Raw genomic sequence first — 17,062 nt, 5'->3', positions numbered from 1 at the left:
ATTGTATACCTTTTCTCCTGCAGTCTTAATGAAATAGTGGCAAACACTAAGGTGTTGGCAACCTGTGCTGATGCTATCGTTGGGAAAGCTAAGTCGATACTGCAGTAGCATCCAAAGTTCCTTTGCTTACCCTGTTTAGATTTGACTTAAATTTATGGTCTTTGTTTTGTCTTATTTTGTTTCAAGATGATGTGTGAGGTGATGCCAACCATCAGTGAGGCAGAGATTCCCTCTGGGGGAAATGGAGGCCATGGTTCAGGTTCCCCGTTACAGTCAGATGCTGATTCCCATTTTGAGCAATTAATGGTGTCCATGTTGGAAGAAAGGGATCGCCTTCTGGAAACACTAAGAGAAACTCAGGAGACGCTAGCATTGACCCAGGGCAAGCTGCATGAAGTTGGTCATGAGAGAGATTCCTTGCAGAGACAGCTCAATACTGCACTTCCACAGGTATGGACATTTTGAAAGGAAGGTATCTTTCGATAATTTTTGTGTTCCTTGTGGTATTTTCGTGGCTTTTTGTATATTTAATTTACTGAAAGGTCAGGTTATGTTAGGGGAAGATGAATCTAGCTTGGTGCTCTCCTGAAGTATCTGTTGGTGCTTGCTCACTTTGAGAAAGATACAGAAGCATGGCAAGTGGGGAACAGCCCTTTCCCTCCAGCATGCTTTCCCGGTTTCTGGCATTTCTTTGGCTTAGCCTGAGTGTGAAGTTCTATCTACATCCTTCTGTTTAACAGAACTTCGTGGGCTTTCTTCTGTCACTGGCATATGTTTTAATGTTGTTTGTAACTGCCCAATTCATTCACGCACTGAAGAATTACATACAGGCCATTCTGGGAAAGAAAGCAGGCCGTTCTGATAACATTGTGGACTTTGATTTGAAAACCTGAAAAGTTTGACTGCTACGTTGTGAATACATGCTGAGTTGTCATGGCACTGTAGATGTCTGTGTTGTTTAACTCATTTAATCCTTCTGGATAGTTTAGATTTGTTTTTTTTCTGTTTGGTCTTGCTAGGAGTTACTTATTATTGACTTGTGGAGGATGCAGTGTACCAACATACAGCCTGTAGTGCTAAATGTGTTACGTAGGGCAGTAGTGTGTAGTTAGGAAAGGTGACTGGTGTCTGCAGACATCCTCATTTTTTTTATCCCTTCTAGTTAAAAAGAATGCAACTGAACTTTGAACACTTTGAAAAGCATTTGGTTGTAGGCAAAGCAGAGGCTGCTTTCAGGTGTCAGTTAACTGTTGGTAGCCTTGCACTTTCTAGCATGGTTGGTTGTTGTCCCAAGTATGGCATGATGATGTTACACTAGCATACATTATTCCAAGAATACTTACCATTTTTACAAATGTTTACATATCCTTAAATATTGTAGTTACTGTTTATACCCTTTAAAACAGTAGTTTTAAACCGTTCTGTTTCCACTGCTCTCATAATGCAATCACTCTGTGGCACTTGGTACGGTAATGGGTACTGGCAATTCCTAAGGGGTAGAAACGAAAAAGTAGTATGTCGTATCTGGTTGTGTTACAATGGTGTGATGGAAATCAGAAGTTTCCAACCTTTGCTGCTCCCTGTGTTAAATCATGTGCTGCAGGGAAAAATAATTCTTTGGGTTTTTTTGGTCGTAGTAATTGTGGCTTCTCTTTAGCCGCTGTTCAGGTCTGCTACGTTAAGGGATGCCATTAACCAATTGGATGATCTGTAAATTGTTGGACTTGAATTTGTGGCTGAATAGAATCGCCCAAGCTCTGAACTGTACTGTTCCTCTTCTCCCTTTTCAGTTCTCAGCTTTCCTTCCTCAGTCTAGTAAGCTACTTACATGTAAACATTTCTTTCTAAACATTTCTGAAAGATTAATGCAGTTAAAAAACCAATTCCCATTTTCAAGAATCTTGTAATTGTATGGTTTCATGTGAAATCTGCAGGAAAGCAAGTCTCAGAGTTCAGTTGAGAGAGACATTTCATTGCAATTTTATATAAATACACAGCAGTGTATGGATTTTTGTAGATTGCTGTTGAGAAATATTGTTGTCATGATGTGAAACTGCCATTTTTGTCCTCAGTGGTGCTTAGGCTCAAATGATTGTAGAACGTGACAATTGATGGTGCTTTGAAAAGTCAAAAATATTTTATTATTCTTGCTACAATCAGAAATTTGACAAGTTTTTGTTATTATGGTATAGTCAGTTACTTCATAGGTGTAAATTTCTGATGAGGTGAAACAGTGTTTGTCTTGGGTTTTTTTTGAATTCTAATAAGTATTCACTAGGAGAGCTTTGTGGTGACTGTAATATTTGAAACTATTCAAACTTTTTTGTTAATTATTTCAAGATGAACATTCTTTTGAACTGCTGTCTCAAGCGACCCATTGTTTAGCTGTGGATTTCAAGGAGGGGTAGAAGCAGGATAACTTTAAATTTACTGACAATTGCATTATATTTTTTTCAGGACAGATGGAATTTAATAGTGAACACTTCTAAAGGTTTTTTTTATCATAGTAGCTGTTTTTGATTTAGTAGAAAGATGTGAAGATCAGTTTAACTCGTACAAATACTAGTATAATTGCCTGAATTACTAAATCACTGTGCAACCAATGTGTTATTTCTCCCTCAGACTTGGCACGTAGCTTGTAACATGTCTTTGTAGCTGATTTTGGAGTACTTTATCTTAAGGAGTATTGAATTGTTTGTACGTACACTTTTCCTGTTTTATATATTTAGCTGAATCAGCCAGTTAAACCATTTTATACTCCTTGTATAAAAGAAGGAATGTCAGATTGATTGCTTCTGCACCAAAACTACTTCCCTGTTTTAGCATGAAGACACTCAATTTCTAATGGCATCCGTGTACTGAATTCCTTACATTCACGGAGTTTCTGTGTACAAGGAAGAGGCTTACACCGGTGTACATGTAGTTACCAAATGGCAAATTGGTACTTGTGTGTTTGAACGTCTTGTAGATTAGAAAAGTGAATGCAGTTTGTCCTGCAGCGGTGATGTGCACTTTCTGGTGTCAGAGAGGTAGGCTTTTCTAGTATCCCTGTCGTGTGGTGGTCAGCTAGTGATTGGAAGGCATCAGTTCTAGGTCCTATAAACCCGAAACAGTTATTTAGTGTGAGAAGACTTTTGTTGTGGCTGTCTAATTCACGGACAGAAGAGCATTCTAGTCGTACATAGATGTACTTTATCTGTTACATTTACATGAGTAAAACTGACAAGTTTTTCTTGTATGGACAGCTGGAAATGAAATACATCAACAGTGTCTTGATAAAATAACTGGATTCTTGGCAATGCTTCTTGTTTTCTGGGAGTTACCTTCTATTACAGATTACCCTGGTCAGACTGTACTCTGACCTTGGAAGATTAACTTGATGCAAGCAAATTCCTGTGCAAGAACTTCATTTTAAGTTTATTCTTAAAATTTTTCACAGAAAAAAATGAAAATAAACTTTTTACTTTGAGAACCTAAAGAACTTCTATTTTTAATGTAAACACATTCAGTTATGATTGAATTGTAGTCCTAGAGGATTTAATTGTGCCCTTTATGTGCCTTCTAGAGTGTATTCTACAGAACTGAAGGTTTGTGTGCTTAAAATTTATAAGTTAATCTATGAAACATACAGGATGCTACTACATTTAAAACTTAAATTTTGAACTTAAGGCAGATGAGGTCCAAGTGACTACCAGTTCTTCCTATTCAGGTGTTGCAGGCTAGGGTTCATTTTGCTGGTAGAATTTCATGTAGACGTTTCTGTAAAGTGAGAACAAGATGCTTGTTTTGGATGGAGAAGACCAGAGTTTAATTTACAGAGACCCTTGTACCTAGCAGAAATAAAAGCACAGTTGATGAAGTCGCAGCAACTTTTATCAGGATGATGGTTTTAATATGTACGTTAAGAATTTTATAAGCTGATGTACAGATATTATGCTTCTGTAATACAGCAGTACTCTAAGATCTTGCACTACTAATCTTTTGGTCTTAAATTTATCATACTTTATTTTCATTTCTATGCAAGATAAGTAAAATAAAAGAACTTTTTTTCTGTATTTGTGATGCTTCTGTTTAGAATTTCTGTGTTCAGCAACATATATATAAGGGCAGATGAGACCTTTCTGTCAGAGGCTGTGTGTGTCTGTGTGTAAATAAGAGCACTTTACTGTAGTGTGGAGTTAAATGTGGAAAAAAAGCTGCCTATAATTTTGGTTTGGCTCTGGCTTTACTAGGTTGCCCATCATATCTTAATTTAAAGTGAGTCCGCAGCAGGCCATCTTTAGTTGCTTTCTATCTATAGTAAATATCACTACTGCACACTTCAGTTAAAAACAGTGGGTGTCCATTTGTATTCAATTAAATTCAGGCATGTCTCTCTAGAGTGATCTTCCTTGGACAATCTCACATATTCCTGAGATGTTTGGTGTCTCGCATGTAGGGAATATCTAAACACTTGGTCTAAAGACTGCCCTGGTATTGTTTTATAATGATGAACTTAAGGATTTAGTTGCCATTTTCATAATGGTGTGACTTGGCTTTCCTCAAGACAAGTTTTAAATAATACAGGATGTCGTAGACGTAGAAATGAGGTTTTGAATTCTACATAATATGAAGAACACAGTTGCAGAAAGTACATTAAGTGAAGGGCTTGCCAAACTTTGCAGCAGCTGAAATTCCGTTAGCGTTTGAAGCGAAACTCCATTTACAGTATTTGCAACAGTTCAGCCTTGAGGTGACATAGTTTGTACTTACTCTAGCTGGTAACTGGCTTCTAAATAGAAGACATTAATCTCAGCGGAGCGCCATGTGTCTAGAAATGATAGAGATCCAGAAGGATTTCAGATGTGCAAATGTGTGTCAGAGCAGACATGTCCTCCGTTTCTCTCATCCCATTCTGACAGCAAAGATGAACATGACTCCTAGCGTTGCGTTTTCAGACAGCTATAATTTTAGTCTTGTCTATGTTGAGTTTCAGTTGCTAAATCTTTCTTGCTCTTACTGGTAGTGCATTACTGAATAGATTTGTCTTTATCGACACTGGTTTGAGTCAGATGGGGATAGGAGTTAATGTTCAGAATTCTTCTCTGACTATCAATAAGCCTCAGCTTCCCAACATTTCTTTCTTTGCAAGGTGTAGAAACGGGCAACTTTTGTCCAAAGCCTTCAGAATATGAAGTTACCTGCAAGTGTGCTTTATTGGGCAAAAAGAGGAGTAGCTACACTTAAATAACATAGTGGAGTATATTGAGGGTCAAGTCTCTAGCATTTGTTCTCACTTCTTAGCTTCTCGTTTAAATACATTTGGGTGAGTTTGTTTATTGAAACATCCCACCCCTACCCAGAAGACATCTGCTTGCTTATTGTTAGCAACTTGCTGTTTATACTGTGCTTTTCGTTTAGCTTATCTTGATTATAAATAGACCTTTTAGCTACATTAAATTTAGAATTAGTTTTAAGTTTTCTTGTATTTGAGGATGAACTTAGTGCTCTTACGATATCCCATCAATCCCTTTAATAAAAAGATTTTTATGAAGTCTAAAACTATTACTTTTATTTTCCCTTAGTTTATTTGTAGGAAGGATGTTTTGGTGACTGCACAGAGATGCTTTTTGTTTATTTTTAATAATGGATGTGGCCCTAAAAAAATGAGCTAGTGATTATTTTTTCCTACTCTTCTGTTACTATGTATAAATGTCTGATAATGGGTTTATTAATATTTGGTGTGCTGTAGTCTGACATGCAGTCTAACAAACAGGCTGTATGTGAGCTTGGGTGAAAAGAGCTGTAATCAAACCAAGCTGTTTCAAAAATATATGGTATATTTAGAACCAGGTGAATTTTGCATATATCCTTGTCTATGCTAACTTGCCTGCAGCCCCTTGTGCAACAGGTAGTGTTTATTTTGGTATTCTGAGAATTCTTTGTCTTCAAGCCCTTCTGGTTTTTTCTCTGCTCTTTTTAAGAGGTGAACTAAAAGCTACTTTAAAGATGTTTGTTAGCAAGAGTTAAAGATTCAGTGTGGCTACATGGTTGCAATTTCCATCTAGATGTCTGGAAAAAGAAAAACTCTTGGATTTTTTTAAAGATCAATATGAATTAAAAAATGCAATCATCCCCTCCCCGCCTTACAAGTTCTCAGTGTTTAACATCCACTGGCCTGTGACTTTGGTTTCTTCTTTCTGGTATTTATTTAGGAGAGGCGGATGTTGGTTTTACTCACTGTAGGATTTGATCTTAGAATTAAGAGTACACATTTGTTTGTGTTTTGATATATGTAGATCCCTTACAGTTAACAATGTTGTCAGAGAACTCCAATCTTTGGAGGGAACATCTTGGCTGTCTGTCAGTAATTTTGGTTTCTGCTCTTCTGAAGTTAGTGTTGATCCCAGAACTCAGTTAATGTACTTCACACTTTAACTTAATTTTGCCTTTTTTTTTTTTTTTTAGTTTTTGTGCTTTAAAGCAGTATGCTAGAGGTCTTCATGTAAGCTGCTTTTAGCAATTTAGGCAGCTTAAGTGACTTTAAGTCTGTAAGGCTGACTGGTATCTGTTGACATATATTAGAAAATACTTATCTCTTGTGCGTATGGATCTCAAGCTACAAACACTGAAAAGGGATAAATTTGCATTGTGTGTGTCAGGTAATCTGTGTGTTCATAACTTTCAAGTGGTGGGTTTTTTTTTTTGTAAGCCTGCCTGTGGATTCTCCAAGTGTAAATGGGGAAATGTGTGGCAATTCTTGCCAGGAAAAATGTTTTCACATTCTTCAGGCTGAAGGAAGAATTATTATTTTGCTGTGGAGTGGAGTGAGCTTTTTATTCAACTTGACTTTTTCACAGGAGCACATGGAAATACTGTTTCTGCATTTTGTAAACTCTAGATGATTGCGTAGTGAACTGAATATGCATCTGTAGGTCACTTGAGGAGATTACTCGCCTAGTTTGTACGTTCAGAGTTGGAGGAGTGCTGTGATTGCAATACTTGATAATGCTCAGCTTCACTCTGATGTGGTTTTTTTCCTTTAGATTCTCTCTAAATTGATGTGAATAGTTGGTTAACTTGTTTTTTGCCAATGACCTTTATCTATTTTAGACTTTACCTGGGGTTTCATATAAGCTCTACAGAAAATCAGCTCCTTTTCTTCTCATTGGTGTGACAAGGCTCTCTGGCCTGTCCTACCGTGACTGGAGCTGTAACATTTTTAAGAGGAGAAGCTTTGTTGATTAATCTTCTCTTCTGCTATTCCACAGTGACTGGCCTTGAACTTTGCTCATGTGTTTGTGTCTACTTGGGGTATGGTTTTTGAGGATGGTAGTGAAAATCTTAACTGGAATATACTTTGGGTTGCATCTAAAATATGCTATGACTTTTGATGGGTACATCTGAATAAAAACAGTCAACATATTTTCCCTGTAGTTCACGTGTTTTATGGTTATGTTTTCAGAAATATAAATGTTTAGAAAAATAGTATTTTGTTTTGGAACTTCTGTGAAGTGCTCCAAGATTCCTTAATGAAAAGATCCTTACACTGCCAGTATTAGGCATAATCAGATATCTTCAGGACAGATTTTAAACAAGGACCATCACTTGTTTAAAGGGCCATGTGGAAAAAAGCTTGAAAAATTTGATATGCATGTCCTTCTAGTTTTGTTGAGGAGAAAACAGAACTTCCCCTTGGAAAATAAGTAAGTGTTTTCTGTTTGTTGTGACAGGAAAATGGGCAGCCTTTGAATTTTTTTTTCCTAATTTTTTCTTCTCCCTCTCTCTGTAGAACAGTAGTCTCTATTTGGGTGTGCTCTGAGCTGTGCTGTGTTGTGTCTATATTCCTATTGCAAGTACATGGTGGAGTTTGGTATTGAATTCTGTTCCACATCTATCTGCCTAGAAATGTTCTGAAGACAGTGCTTGCTTTTTTAAATCCTACCTCCTATGTAGATACATAATGAATTTGATTCTGTTCAGTTTTAATTATGTATAGGGACAGATTGTTTTCAAATGCCTATTTACCTTTTATATAGAATTGCAAGATAGTGTATGTGGTAAAAATGAGTAAAGAACGTAGGCCACGGGATAGTAAACTCTTTACTGTCAAAACTAGTGAGATTTTTTTTCCCACCTCAAATTTACACAACAGCGCACAGTATGTAATTTACAAGCTTAGGTAGCTGAATAGTTTACATAGTTAAAAAAAAATAAAAATCCCCCAAACAAATCCACCTTAAGATGTGCAGTTTAAACAAAGAATTTTTGTGTTAACGTATTATACAAAGTTTAGACTGGTTCGATGTATAGTTGAAAGATCCAACTATGAATGTTCACGTAAAGAAACTACCCTGCAGTTGAAGTTTATTACTCATTGTCTTCTCAACATTGACAATTTCCTGTAATGAGAAATGGTGTTTATTTTGAATTACTTGAAAAGGGATTTTGGCTGCTGAAATCAGTGTAAAAGCTAAAACTTTAACGTGGAGAGGGCTCGCTCATTAAAGAGTATCATAATTTCCCGTTGTTGTAATGGTACTGGATCCATGGTTATCTCAGTAAATAGTAACCAATTTTATTAAGCTGTCCTAGTACTATTTCTGAATTTTCAAGCATAATCATGAAACAAGCCACTGAACAGGGAGTGAGATACCTGAAAGTTGAGTTGCTTGTTTGTTTTATTGTGTGCTTCAAAGAATGCTTGATATGAAAGTTTTCTCACTGTGTAAATCAAAATTGTTTTAAAAAAGAAAATCAGGGGGGGGAAGGGAATTCTGCTGCATGCGCCTGAAAAGACTTCTGTCTTGATCCATGTCGGGGTTTCAATTGTGGATTTGTGGGTTTGAGTTGTGGCTTCTCAAATGTCTTATGTGAGACTGTCACAAAAATAATTTAGCAATATATACTTCTGTCAATAGAATGTCATAGTCAAAGCTGTCCTTTTCTTTGCACTCCTATCCATAAATGGCAAATCTTCTAGCTGAAGTGGTGCTTTGTAACGTCGTGGGGTTCATGGGTCTCGGTTAACCTTGCTGAATGAATGGTACTGGGCCTAAATTCTGTTACTAGCTGTGCTTTTCACTGTAGTTTGTGCTTGAGTAAGGCTCGTGGATTTGCTGTTCCCGATGGGAACCTGAACTCTGTAATTTTATATTCTTTAAGGTTGTATTTTATATCATATTTGAAGTCCTGACTGAGATCTCACACTTGAATCTCTTACTTCTACTAGGATTTAAGACATAGGCTACCTTTTGTTTTAATTTGGAAATCCAGAAAGAAAAGGAACTTTTGACCCAAATCAAAAGTCATTTAAAAATGTAAATGGATTCTGTTGTTCAAAGAGTTACCTGTAGTACTAGAAGTTCTTCAGATAACCTAATTATGAGTGTAAAGGATGACTTTACACCTGAGGGACTGAGGTTGGAACAGCAGAGCGTGTATGGAGGGTGGTCTTGGATGTATGGGTGAATCTGGTTGGGGTTTTAACATGTTTATGTGTGCCTTGGGTAAACTTCTAACTTCAGAATATCTCTTCAAACCTCTCTCTATTTGCTGTATTACGTTTGGGTGAATGACTAACAGTTTGGTTTGGATAATTTCAGGGATGCCTTGGGATACCACTGTGAATGTTTTTTTGGATGTGGTGGGTTGTTTTTTATTCCTGAGTAATATTTTTCATGCAGTATTATCACCTTTTTGTAGTTCATGGGGAAAAGGCTTGGAAGGTCATAACATTCTTCTAGCATTGTGTTGAAGAACAACACGAGGCAGGTGCGTCTAGTAATTTATTTCTTTTAGAACATGGAGCTGGAGTTTTCAGAATGTCTTTTGAGGGTGTGGTTCAACTACATTATCTTCCAAAAGCTGAGCCTTTGTTTTAAGAAATCTGGAATTACTTTACTTCTTGTAAAGTGGAAATGAAAAAGCTTTTTAGGATTTTAGCTCTTATTGCTTGTCTGTGCAGGAAAGAAGCTGTCCTTTCCCCCTCCTCTAATGTTATTTATGCCGATACTTACACTGGTGTAACTCTGATCCCCCGTTGGAACTGTAGTCTTTAGAGACTGCATAACTCTCCTGTATTTTGTGCAACGGTTATAAAAGATGAAGTCCTGCAAGGTAGTAGAGGAGAAATGGGCCAAGCATGCCTGTTCTCTCAAGTGAGGAGGAGACTGCAGGGTTTCCCAGTTGCATCATCTTTCCTTTGTTTGCAGCCCAGTGTGGAATAGGAGCTTCTTCTCTCCTTGACCAGTTTCCTCACCAATCCATCTTCTGCTTCAGCATTGGTTACTGGTTGCAGCATTAACAGGCTGTCCTTGTCTCTTCTTTTTTTTTTTTTTTTTTAAATTCCTTCCCTGCCATTTAGTGTTATTCATAGCCCTGGTTTCGTTCTGTGATGTAACATGCTTTTTGGGTTCAGGTAGGAAGTTTGAAGCTGTTGATTATCTCTAGCGGCAGACAAAAAATTACTTTGAACATTAAAAAAAGCTGAAAAAACTCCATAAACAAACTCTGACAATCTATTTTGCTGAGTTAAGTTTTTCTGTGTTTAAATACCAGACTTGTCTGTTTTAAGACATGAGACTATATTCTTTTTTGTGCATGGGCTTCAGAATTGCCTTTATTTGCAAAAAGTTGAGCAACTTTTCCATGAAGTGGTCCAATTGTGTTGATTCCAAATATTGCAATTTGAGTATATTTAGCTTCAGTTAGCCCTGTAAGTTCACTTAGCATGTAAACTGGGATGATAGAGTACAAAGAAGTAGAAAAATAAAATGTAAAGAGCCTGCAAGTTGAATTTCCTGCTAAAGGCATGTACCTGTCCTCATTGACTATTACTTGCTTAAACAAGTTTGAAATTATAACAGTGAAGTGTTCATCACTTGGCAAAAAAAAAAAAAAAGAGCACTGAGGGGGAAGTACATGTTGATGCTTGTTTAATGAGGGTGGCTTGGCCAGCCTTATTCAGATATTTGCAAGCGTTCCCTTTTAACATAGTGTGAAAAATGTACTTAACAACTACTAGCCACAGAACTAAACCTGACAACTAGAGGCCAAGATGAATGATTAGAATAGGGCAGGGCCGTGCCTCAGCTGCTGCTTACAGTTTTTGCAAGCAGAAGTATTTTGTCACTGAAATAATGATGCATGATGGATCTTGTCCTGGGTCTGTCTCTAAAAAATAGTGAAGTATTAGTCATGTGAGGATTAACTTTTGAAACACGCTATAATGCAGTATTTAGGATCAAATAATTTTTAATTCATAAAAGTCATAGGGATTTAATGTTAAATGCCAGCTGAGCCAGAATTGGGCTGTTTCTTGTGAGTGCAGAGTGTTGAGTTGATATACAGAAAAATATATTTTTTTCTTACCCAAGGAAACTGACAGTTCAGTGTTGTTTACAGCTTAAAAAGATCTTGCTATAGTTTTTGTAGTGGCTGCTTAGCCTCTCTAATGGGGAGTCCAAGGAAAAACACTGAACTTTTAAAATTTTCTCAGCATATTTTGCAGCTGTTTTAAGGTTTGGCATTTTGGAGGAGCATTGTATGCTGTGAAATCCTGCATGGGATCCCAAGAGATCTTGACCAACTTGATGGGGAGAGGAAAAACTTCAATGAAATCTCTATAGTGTCATATTAAAGATGGAGACTGGTTTTGTCCCATGTCTTGTCAAACTGGTAATGCAAGATTCTTCCTCTTAATTAAGTACAACTATATTCTCCTTTTGCCATAGTGGGTATGGGTGTGGGTAGGTTTCTTCACTGACATGGGCTCCAAAAATGGAGATGCCTAAAGCTACAACTAAGAAGTTGTGCTGCCACTTGCTGTATTAGTTACTAATCAAAATAGACTAGGCTAGGGGTGCAGGAATGTGATAGTTCCCTTAGGATTCCCTGATACAGAGTGTGACTGAGAAGCAGTTTTTTGTCACACATGCCCCACGTATTGAAAACTTATTTCTGTGTTAAGGTAAACTATTATTCTGGAATATTGGTACTTAGACTGGAACAGTCACAGTTCTTCATGAAGTAGGCAGACACATCCCAAGTTGAAAAGCCTGTTTTTCAATGATGACTAAAGTTTTCCTGATACATATTTTAGCTGATCTTGTATGGGTTTTTTCCAAGTTGAACAAGCTTTGTATGGGTTGGAATACTTTTGTGCCATATCTACCCTTTCAGGGGATGTATTCACCTACATCTAAGAGCAGCTAAGGTTAGAACTCTTTGCATAATCACCACAATGAAAAGATTCTAGCATGTGATGGAAGAAGGTTTTCTGCCACCGTTGCACATGAATAGATGCCAAGTTTCATCTAAGTCTGAAGAGCACTTCTGTATTTCCTATGCTTGCTGCTAGGCAGCTGTTAACTTACAGCTCTTGTAATGGTTCTGCTTTTGGACTTCCGTACTCAGAAGATTCACGACGTTGCCTGAGTGGGGCCAACATTTTAAAAGTATTTTACAAAGGCAAGAGAAGAAAATGGCTTAAAACTAGAAACTAGTGTTTCTAGATAGTGGTCAGTTTGTTCATTCTTGCAAATCCTCTGTGCATTCTGTTAAGTTGCAGGGTAGCCCTGCCCCGCCTCGGTTAAGTGTTTGGAGGAAGCCTTGGAAAAAATAAGTACTTTGGTATAGATGTTCACTGGTTCGATATGTAGTCTTTGATACACATCTGTAGCTTTAAAAGTAGTCTAAAAGGCTATGGTAAAAATGGGTTGTGTCCACTCTGGGTTAACTGAAAATATACCCTCTGTGATCTACAGTACTTTGAACAAGGCTCAGATGCTGGCAGTGATTTGTTAAGGTTGATGAAAAGATTAACAAATTACCTGGAGAAATGATGGATTCTTAATCTTTCAAAGATCACAAGGCTAGTTAGCCTAGTTTGCTTAGCAGACTGCATGATGTTAGACCAAAAGAGGAGTAACTGGGTGAAATTTTTTGAGTGACTCAACAACTTTGTGTTCTGTTCTCTTTCCTTAATTTCACAGACCTACAAAGAAGCTGTGGGATGCATCTGTGGCTTCGTTTTGACTTCCAGCAGTCTTGTAGATACCATTTGTTGAGTATATGATTATTGTATTCGCTGTGCTGTGTGTAGGTCTAATTAATGGTGGAGCTTGGAAGATGCTCAGATTGGCATGTGTACCGTGCAGTGCAGAGTACGGTATAGAATCGGTGATTGTTGGCTCTCCGTTGATGTTCAAAGATACATTTTTGCATGAGGCTTTGCCCCCTTCTTGTATACATAACAGCACTGTTTTGCTGGGTTTAGAGAAAACTAAGTGCAAGAGTAGAGGCAGTAATGATTTTGCTCGTCTGGGTGGTTTGTACAGACCGTAGTTAATGATTTGAGTGTACGTGGCTCCCGTTTGCCTGTCTCAACTTATGCTTTGCTCTGTGTACTAGGCTTTACAGGCCCACTTTCCAAACTGTTCTGTAGTGTGTAGAAAGTTTGAGCATTGGTTAATGTGGTGAAAGGAAAACCTCTGATCCTTCAAGGAGTGAGAGGCTGGATCCAGCCATGTCTGGGTTGTGGTACTTTTACCAACCCCACCCCCCAAAACAGGACATATGTTAGCAGAAATGGGTCAGAGCAGGAAGGGGGAGCTACAAGAGGGAGAACATGGAACTGATGTGTTTCTACCTCCTTTTTCCTGTTACTTCTGCATTCCTCTTGCAAAGCTGCCAAATACCACCCTTCTTCGTTTGTGATCGTTAGGTTCCCGAAAGCGCCCAGCAGCGACGTCCAGATTTAGTGCTCTGTAGTTCGGGCTCAGTGAACGCTGTACATAAATGTAAGCGACTCACTCAGGATGGTAACTGGAAACCTATTTATTGCCACGGAGTCTTGGTCGTACTATAAGCTTTTCCAGTTTGCTCTGGGGCGTACGTTTGGTACCTGCTGCCTGTGAATTAAGAGCTCTCTTGCTCCTTGCTTGTCGAGCGCTAGGCAGTTGGTTCTACTTTCAGCTCCAAAGTGGACTGGAAACAGCGAGTTTCATTCCAGAGCAATAACATTATGCAACTGTAAACACTTTAAAACTTAATTGCCTGTTTAGGACTGAGCAGTGTTAATGACAAAGCCTAGATAGGTCAATCCAGAGGTAAGCTTGAAGAATGCCGTACTAAAAAAGAGGGCTGGAATGATAAAGTGTTACTTGGGTTTAGTATTAGTCACTGACTGTCAGCTGGCAGCAATATTCACTTGAGTGTTTTCATGCAGTGTTACAGTTTTTGCTAGAGAAAAAAAATGTGTATTTTTTGAGCGAAGGAAAATATAAACTTCTGAGAGTTGACCAAAGGGGGTATTAAACATTTTAATATCTCAGTGCCACTAGTTGGAATGTGAGCGGTTTTTTTTTTCAGTAGTAAAGAAATCTGCACCTGTGTTTTGGTAGTGGTCTTGAGTTATAAAACATCTTACGCATAAGGAGAAATACGAAAGGAGATTCATACATTAATTATATTATAAGCTATGGTGTATTCTCACTCTGAGTTGTTAGCTCTAGTTGGAAAAAGAGCTACTTAAAGCATGAAAAACCTTTCAGTGCTCTGAAATGCAAGTTTGAAATAACCATATTTTAAATTACTTCGAGTATTTTCTTACCTTCCCTTTCAAGTTGTTGGGGTTTTTGAGAACGAAAAATGAACTTATTTCATAGAACTGATTCTCTTAATGCTTGAAGTAAGCTTTATGTTTCCAAGGTTAGAAAATCCAGGCTGCTTAATACTTACTGGAAATTAATTTCACTAGGTGAAAAGCAAAATATTTTTCTTTACACACTCTAGGCTGATTTTTCTCTTTCCCATTAGCACATGCCAGAGATATGGAAAGATTGAAAGCAGTCTGAGTTATTATGCAGAACAGGCAAGGCACAGTTTGTGGGTTGCTGTTTCTTCTGGATTTGTTGTTGTTAAAGTGTGTGTAACTGTGTCGTCTTGGAAGCCTGGATTTAATGATTAAAACATGTCAATTCTTTTCAGTTTTAACCCTAAATACCCCTGAATTATTTCATAATTCTGACTGTTAGCTTAAAAAAACCTTGCTAAACTGGTGTGACTTGATAGGTACAAAAATCTGCTTGCTAGGAGCTTCCAAATGTTGTGGATATGGGTCAATGTGTGCTACCTAAAACACTTAGGTTTAAAATGGAGTTGCTGTGAAAAAGCTTAGATATTTAGGTTTTCTTTGTTGTTTTTTTTATAAGGACTGTGTATTTGTCTCTTTCATTCATGCATAATTTGGAATAATTGTGGTTTATATGTAGCGTAAATAACATGATGGAAATTTATCTCCAATTCCTTTGGTTTCTTATCCCTCATGGCCTGTGCTTTCCCCAGTTGTTCTTCTCATGCTATCTTCAGCTTCTCAGATTTTTGAGTGGGTTGTCTGATATGCAGGCTACAGAACATAATGTTAACAGTAAAACAAAATATTACTTGGAGATTAAACAGATAAATTCCACTCCTATTTCTGGCAGACATGTTCCAAAAGATGCAACAGTTGCATCTTCATCCTTGTATTGCCAGAAGATACTACTTTAATAGTATTTAGTAATGTTTTCTTTGAATTTAAAGTATGTTTCTTTTTTTATATCTTTTATATCTTCATACCTTTCGGGTCATGTTGTTGCCTGTAACCCATGATTCCTTATGCACTCAAGAGTGATGTTGGTTTTTTTGTGGACTAAATTTTTTTTTCTTGAGTAAATTTCAAGCAAACTTCAGTTCTTTGTCCTTAGAGCATCCCTAATACTCAGCTTATGTTAACAGACTTTCAAGGATTACCTCTGTTTCTTTCAAGTTTTCCCCTAAGTTAAATACTGTCTTTCCTGCCATGTAGCATTTATTGGTTTGTGATGTACTGGCTGTGGAACTTATAAATGATGAAAAGAACCTGTTCCCCGAAAGCTGTGGTGTGCTGGACCAAGTGGCTGTCAACTTGGACATCAGAAATGTATTGGCTTGTCAGCTAGACACCAGCTGATCCAAATTTTGGAAGGATGTTTATGTTGTGGCTTCTAAAATACTGAAGGTTGAAGGTCAGTTCTGAAGGTTGATGTAGAAGGAATCCTGTTCCTTTTAAAAATCTTTTTTGAGTTTATGGTCAAAACACCCCCAGAAAATGTATTGCTGAACAACAACAAACTTTCTTTTAATTTAGCTTTTTGGTGAGAGTATTTCTGGCAGCAAGAATGTCATTTTTGGAATGGTTCAGTTGGCTCAGAAAGTTACTTTCTTCAGTAAACATTTCAGTTTAGTATATGTTTGTCAGTATGTTCTCATCAACAGGGGGTATTTACCTAGCGTATTCGGCACCCTCCGACTGGTTCTTGTAAGACCTCTAAAGTGCATATTCTGAGTCCCATTCTTGTCAGTCCTCAGTGTTGGGTATTTATCAGTTTGATGGCAACCAGAAGCAGAGCACAACTTGGTTCTGATATTCTTATTCTTAATTACTGAAAAGTGATATATCTTTGTGAGTAGGTAGAAAAGTTTCTCGGGATTTTTCTTTTTTCCTTTAATTCTTTCTGTACATTCATCTAATGCCAAGGAAGAAATTATGAGACAACTCAAACTTTTTTTGAGATGATAAAGTTGCGAATAATTTCTCTCCTTTTGAACTGCTTGAGTAAATCACAAATTGTCTACTGTTGAAGGTAAGTATTAAAACTAGAAAGGACATGTCTTTTGGCAGTGTCAGCTGAAACTAAGGACATTCAAGTTTATAGGACTCAAAGCAACTATATTTTGTCAAAACAGCCGGCAATTGAGGTATTATGCAATGCCAGGAATACATGTCAGTCTGTTTATGCAGCAGCAGTATAAATTCCTGTGTGCATTGTTCTTTTTGGGTCATCTGACAATGTGATGGTTTGTGTCGTAATTATGATATGTTTGTGCTACAAGTTATATTTGCGCAGAAGCATGCAGTGGAGTAGAACTGTATGTACTATAATCATTTGAGGAGTGAATAGACTTCCTTTCAAAGCTGTTTTTCAGAAGATGAAGCTCATACATATCTTAGATAAGAAAATGTATGTTAATGCTGTACAGTGACTTTAAGTTGAGAAAC

At 37.4% G+C, this 17,062-nt stretch overlaps 1 protein-coding gene across 7 annotated transcripts in view; it reads left to right on the top strand.

Annotated features, from left to right (window-relative positions):
- The first annotated feature begins 186 nt into the window (after positions 1-186).
- The window catches only part of PPFIA1 (PPFI scaffold protein A1), a 54,819-nt gene continuing 37,943 nt past the window's right edge, over positions 187-17,062 (top strand). For all 7 annotated transcript variants that reach the window (XM_086472282.1, XM_086472281.1, XM_086472280.1 and 4 more), the window contains exon 1: positions 187-450. In XM_086472282.1, coding sequence (XP_086328408.1) covers positions 187-450 — 264 coding nt within the window. The remainder of the gene's footprint in view (positions 451-17,062) is intronic.

The sequence above is a fragment of the Leptosomus discolor genome, chromosome 12 (genome assembly GCF_034619465.1).
Source record: "Leptosomus discolor isolate bLepDis1 chromosome 12, bLepDis1.hap2, whole genome shotgun sequence".
NCBI lineage: Eukaryota > Metazoa > Chordata > Aves > Leptosomiformes > Leptosomidae > Leptosomus > Leptosomus discolor.
This window is presented reverse-complemented; position numbering and strand designations above follow the sequence as displayed.